Source organism: Halichoeres trimaculatus, unplaced genomic scaffold (genome assembly GCF_033239565.1).
Source record: "Halichoeres trimaculatus isolate MK-OKI-2021-1 unplaced genomic scaffold, fHalTri1.1 fHalTri1_scaffold_20, whole genome shotgun sequence".
Lineage (NCBI taxonomy): Eukaryota > Metazoa > Chordata > Actinopteri > Labriformes > Labridae > Halichoeres > Halichoeres trimaculatus.
In genome coordinates, this window is record NW_027437198.1 from 20428024 (window position 1) to 20434023 (window position 6000).

Here is a 6000-nt window from a genome sequence, read left to right on the forward strand (position 1 = left end):
GTGTCATTCTGTTTTCACAAATTAAAGCAGTAGTATAATCCAAGTCGCATGTTAATTCCGTTTCAAATCACTGACTAATTACCCTGTTATAAGGCTGTGACAGAAATAGTAATGGATGTTTTTTCTACACTTAATGTGAACTCATACCTCGCAGTAGGATTTGGTGTCTAAATTTGAACTCACAGATTATAGTGACTTAACTTTCCCAACAAAGTGTCCTTTGTCCCTTAAAAACAAGTGTTGGAGCAAATCCAGTAAAGTAGATTTGAGCGTTGCAACACATTTGTTTTCTTCAATTTTTTTTAAAAGGCTTTATTCCTCGAGTTTAGCTACAAGTGACAACCTGGAACAATATATATATATATATATATATATATATATATATATATAATTATTTTATTTGGTATTACTATTATTATTATTATTATTATTATTATTAGTATTATTAGTATTATATTTTTCTTTTTTCATATTATACGTAACAGGTGAGATATAATAGCATCTTGCATACCCAGCCCAAGATCAACAAGTTTGACGTCACCACTCTATTACCACATCGTTGGAAAGAAACACCTTTTGGTGTGCACAAACATCCTGTTTGGAAACAAGCAAAGGCAAGAACCAGGAGACAGTTGTGTGCCTGGTTTATATCTTCAAAAAAGAAAACAAAATAAAATAAAATAAAAATAAAAAGGGATGAAAAAGAGAAAGAAAACAAGAGTACATCATGGTTCCTTCGTGTGCCAGAAAATAAAAGTAGAGCATGGAGTTAAATTTGGTGTATGTCTGTGTTTCTCTCCTGCTTAAATGACTGCAGCCCCTGAATGGTTGAAAAGGTTTCTTCTAAAGTTTCTGGACGGCTGTCTCCCCCTATTGGTGCATGTCGACCCTGCACCCGGACTGAGCGCTGCTGCTCCTGCTGCTCCGTAACAGCTCAACACATCAAGTCAACTGTGTGCAACAAAGATAAACCATCAGACGAAACTTCTCGAATTGATCAGTTCTTAGTTGTCAAACAAAAATCAGAGCTGTCAAACACTAATCACCTGAGGAAGACTTCTTAGAAGTATTTCTCTTATGAATCATTTTAAATTTAAAATCAACAAAAATCTTAACAGCTGATTTTTACCCGCGTAAAAAATAAACATTAACACACATTTAGACTACTTGACGGACTGGAAACTAGAAAAAGGTCAGTTCCACATTTGTGTTTTAAATATTTGTTAACTTTGGGAAAGTTGTGAACAAAATGAAAGAAAGCATTTTAGATCTGTGAAAGTAAAGTCGAGAAATACGCATAACCGTTAAAACTCAATTACAAATGCAACAGTATAAACAACATTGCATCTGATGGTGTGATCAACTGCAACGTAAATAGTGCACATGAAACATCTTTAACCAAAATAAACTCATTAAATGTCATCGTTAATTCACTTTAGTTGTGAATGATTCACATTATAATCCACTATTTTTAATTTTCTTATGTTGGTGATCTGCTTTTAATACTGTCTTCAAGTCAGGTATCAAAATAAGTAAAGGTAGAAAAAAAACATACAGGGGAAAAACACCTTTTTCCTACTTGAATTGGGTTGTTGACTGCCAGGCTTCTTTAGAACAGAGTCAGATTACGTCTCCGCCTCCAAAAAGTTTCCCCCAATAGCCTCCTTGCCGTCAAACATAAATCCAGACATCGCCTCCTGTGCCTCTAGACTCTCCAGCAATCCTCAAAGGGTAGATCGTCTGGTCACATTTCTCTCAAAAGTCACACTTTTTAGAGTGGAGCATTAGAAAGCGATCACTTTCGTTCTGCCTTCTTTTCTGCGCGAGTTGTGAAAGTCAAAGGAGCGTCAAAAACTTTTATTTTTGACATTTTTTTCACCACTTGCAGGATTCAGGTTTGCCAATCAAGCTGTGCGCCCTCAGAGACTGTCACTGCAGTCTTTGGGCACCGCACTTGGATTTAGAAAGAAGGATTTGCTCCCTATTTTTTTTATTTTGCCAAGCTGTTCCTTAATTCTTTCGCATGAATCTCCTCGACCCTTACCTGAAGATGACAGAAGAACAGGAGAAGTGTCACTCAGACGCTCCAAGCCCCAGCATGTCAGAGGACTCCGTGGGCTCGCCGTGCCCGTCTGGGTCCGGTTCGGATACTGAGAACACCCGACCATCCGACAACCACCTCCTCTTGGGCGCTGACTACAAGAAAGAGGGTGAAGAAGAGAAGTTTCCCGTGTGTATCAGAGATGCTGTGTCCCAGGTGCTGAAGGGCTACGACTGGACGCTGGTGCCCATGCCGGTGCGCGTCAACGGCTCCAGTAAAAATAAACCTCACGTCAAAAGACCAATGAACGCATTCATGGTTTGGGCTCAGGCTGCACGGAGGAAACTGGCCGACCAGTACCCGCATCTGCACAACGCGGAACTCAGCAAAACCCTGGGCAAACTTTGGAGGTATGTTCGCTTTGCGTATTCTCTCTTTGCAGTGCGCACTGACTTAGTGAAATGAACTAGCGACCTGCCGTTTCAGACAGAGGCTTGCAGACTTAAAGTTTCACTAATAGGTCTCTGTTGCTGTTTAGTTGCACATTTTTTCTCATATTCATGTGCCAGAAAATATGGATTTACATAAAGTTAAAATAAACGAACTCGGAGGCGATTTAAGTTGACTATTTCTTAAAATGCAAGTGCACATCAGTTGCATATAAAGCTCAATGTCTTGTTTTTATTTTTTATTTTTTCTTCGTGAATGCATACTCATGTTCCTTGTGATAATTTCAGACTGCTCAACGAGTCAGAGAAGCGTCCGTTCGTGGAGGAAGCCGAGCGTTTGAGGGTGCAGCACAAGAAAGACCACCCCGACTACAAGTACCAGCCGAGGCGGAGAAAATCTGTCAAGAACGGGCCGAACGACCCGGAGGACGGCGAGCAGACTCACATCTCTCCTAACGCGATCTTTAAGGTGCTGCAGGCTGATTCTCCTGCGTCGAGTATGGGCGAGGTGCACTCCCCAGGCGAGCACTCAGGTAAGAAAATCAAGAAAAATGTTTATTTATTTATTTTTTAGCATAAAGATTAATCATTAATTTGTCACTGTATGAGGAAAATAAATCGTTGGAGGATTGTGGGGCCTTGAACTCACACCTGTTAATGATTAATAATTCATCACTGATGGGTTTTGCAGGCTGTAATGTAAACACGCCCTGTTATTGACCCCAACTTCCTCTTAAAGTATTTTCATTCATGTATACTTGATTTTTTTTTTTACTTTTCCACATGCATCCTTCACATTTTTTACTGAAATTAAAAGTCTGACCCTACTTTTCCTTTAACCAGGTCAATCCCAAGGCCCTCCAACTCCCCCAACCACCCCCAAGACAGACCTCCCCTCCAGCAAAGCTGACCTGAAGCGTGAGGGACGTCCCATGCAGGAAGGCACAAGCCGCCAGCTCAACATCGAGTTTGGCGATGTGGACATCTCCGAGCTGAGCAGTGAGGTCATCTCCAACATTGGGAGCTTTGATGTTAATGAGTTCGATCAGTACCTGCCACCTCATAGTCACGCCAATGTACCTGGAGCAGCCCAAGCTGGCTACACCGGCAGTTACGGCATCAGCGGCTCCTCGGTCAGCCAGGCAGCTAATGTCGGGGCCCACACCTGGATGTCCAAGCAGCAGCAGCAGCAGCACTCGCTGACCACCCTGGGTGGTGGAGGAGAGCAGAGCCAGCAACAGAGAGCCACCCAAATTAAGACAGAGCAGCTGAGCCCCAGCCACTACAGTGACCAGCAGAACTCCCCACAGCATGCCACCTATGGGTCCTTCAACCTGCAGCACTACAGCACCTCCTCATACCCCTCCATCACCAGAGCACAGTATGACTATTCAGACCATCAAAGTGGTGCCAACTCCTACTACAGCCACGCAGCAGGCCAAGGCTCCGGTCTGTACTCCACCTTCAGCTACATGAGCCCCAGCCAGAGGCCGATGTACACCCCCATCGCTGACACCACAGGGGTGCCCTCGGTGCCCCAGACCCACAGCCCGCAGCACTGGGAGCAGCAGCCCATTTACACACAGCTCTCCAGGCCATGAGGAGGCCTCAGCACTGACTGTACTACACCCACCCGAAGCATAGACTTCTTTCTGCCAGGTGTCACCTTTGTGCCACACACCGTCTTTGCCAACAGAAAAACATGACAAGGACTTTTTTTATAGTACTGAAAATATATCTTTTGATTGGCTCACAACAGTGCCTTTTGTATTGGTTGGAATTGTGATTATATTTTTTTAGATATAATGTTTAAAAAAGTGAAAATCCTCTGTGAGGACATACTGGTTATAAATATGTTAGTATGTACTGTGTATGTGTTCTACTCTTGTCATCATCATAATCAGTGTCATCGGCATCTTTCTTGATTTGTAAGATTAACACGTTTGGAGGAGCGGGACAGCCGGGTACGAGCACCCTCAGTGGCCTTACTTCTCACTCATGTATTTCTTGTACAAAAATAAGAAACATGTGTTTACTGACACTGCCGTCTTATGATAGCCTTCATGCCGCTTTGGATTTTTGTACTGTACATATCTTACTGTAATTCCCATGAGATGCAAGAAATGAGCGATGCAGGTTTGAAATAGATTTGAATTTTTGGCCATGAAATGACCGTGTCATCAGTGAATTTGTCAAATATTCTGTTTTCTTCTGTGCTTTAGCTCAAATTATTGTCGGAAGCGCTATAGCAGGTGCCATATAATTCTACTATAGGGGCCTTACTGTGTTGGTAGATGTAAATGAGCATCGCTTGCTTTTATCTGAGTACTGCCTTGATACCATTGGTGCCTCTGGAGCCACATTACCGAGGCTCCTTCCTCTGGCATTGCAGTGTCTAAAACCATAGAATAGTTCTAACTTCCTGCATGAGGAGATACAGGAAGCGACCTTTGACCTCTCCTTCTCCTCTGCAGCCAGCAGGTCTAAGGTTGGCGTGGGTCTATCACTCTTTCAGCCCTGTCTTTTTTTTCCTAACCGTTTTTTTCTTAATTTATTTCTTAGCATTAATTTTATTTGAAAATAACTATTTGCAATTATCATTTGAATTAAGCAGCAGCTAACTGAGATGAAAAGTTTTCAGTGGAATAATTTGCTGCCATATGTGGTACAAATTTGTTTATTTATCATTTGTAAATGTTTCCGTATAAAGGTTCCTTTTATTCATGATCTAGTTATGTACAGATTACTTATAATTACACGATGAGTCTTTCTCTATAAAATATAAGAAAAACTGGATTTGTTTTCCTTTCTAACAAATGAATTAATGGATATGGAAGCTGTGCCTGTTTTTGTAAAGAATTTGCTGGAATCAACAGGATACTTTTTTTTTGTTATTAAAAGTTGTGTTCCTCGTTTTATATTCTGTATCACTAGTTCTCATTTTTTCATCTCCTTAATGCAGTCTCTGTAGGTAAAAATGGCATTGTTTATTAAAAGCTTATCTTTTGTATTATATTGTTTGCAATAAAAACAAAACACTGAGAAATACTGGACCGTCTTATCCCATTTATTCAACTGAACAGAATCAAGAATCATCTGTGAAACACCCTCCTCTGGTAGATAAAAGCAGTATACAATATTCTCTTAAAGCGGATCACTGTAAAATAGTTTGCAGTGCATTTGCTGAGATAAAAGGTTTTAACATTCGACCTAGCTTGTGGTTACCGTGTCAACAGTTTTGTACTTTCAAGAAAAAAAAGGTTTTATCAAAGTTTTGGTGATAGGAACGCTGACTTTGCTTCCGGCTTCTCAGACCATGAGGTCACAGATCCATTATTACCACCCGGTCTACCGTGAAGACGTATGTCCTCCACACCCCTCCCCCTCTGCCTGTATACAGCACAGCTTAAAGAAACAAACTACATGTTGAATATTGTTTATGCATTACAGGCCAAGTAATATAGGAATGGGGCTGACCTTAATAAATCAGTGACAGTGTAAACACAATCA

The 6000-nt window shown here is 41.2% G+C and overlaps 1 protein-coding gene across 1 annotated transcript; it reads left to right on the forward strand.

Annotated features, from left to right (window-relative positions):
- Positions 1 to 1690: 1690 nt before the first annotated feature.
- Positions 1691 to 5538, forward strand: sox9a (SRY-box transcription factor 9a). The gene is made up of 3 exons (XM_074696304.1): positions 1691 to 2451; positions 2779 to 3023; positions 3334 to 5538. Exons 1-3 carry the CDS (start codon positions 2024 to 2026, stop codon positions 4089 to 4091), a joined length of 1431 nt encoding a protein of 476 aa, XP_074552405.1. The 5' UTR covers positions 1691 to 2023; the 3' UTR covers positions 4092 to 5538.
- Positions 5539 to 6000: the final 462 nt, after the last annotated feature.

Bases quoted from the DNA above. Each gene is read 5' to 3' on its own strand.
- sox9a (XM_074696304.1), top strand. From the start codon at position 2,024: ATGAATCTCCTCGACCCTTACCTGAAGATGACAGAAGAACAGGAGAAG. The intron at 2,452-2,778 runs GTATGTTCGCTT...TGATAATTTCAG, and splicing joins ACCCTGGGCAAACTTTGGAG to ACTGCTCAACGAGTCAGAGA. The intron at 3,024-3,333 runs GTAAGAAAATCA...TCCTTTAACCAG, and splicing joins CTCCCCAGGCGAGCACTCAG to GTCAATCCCAAGGCCCTCCA.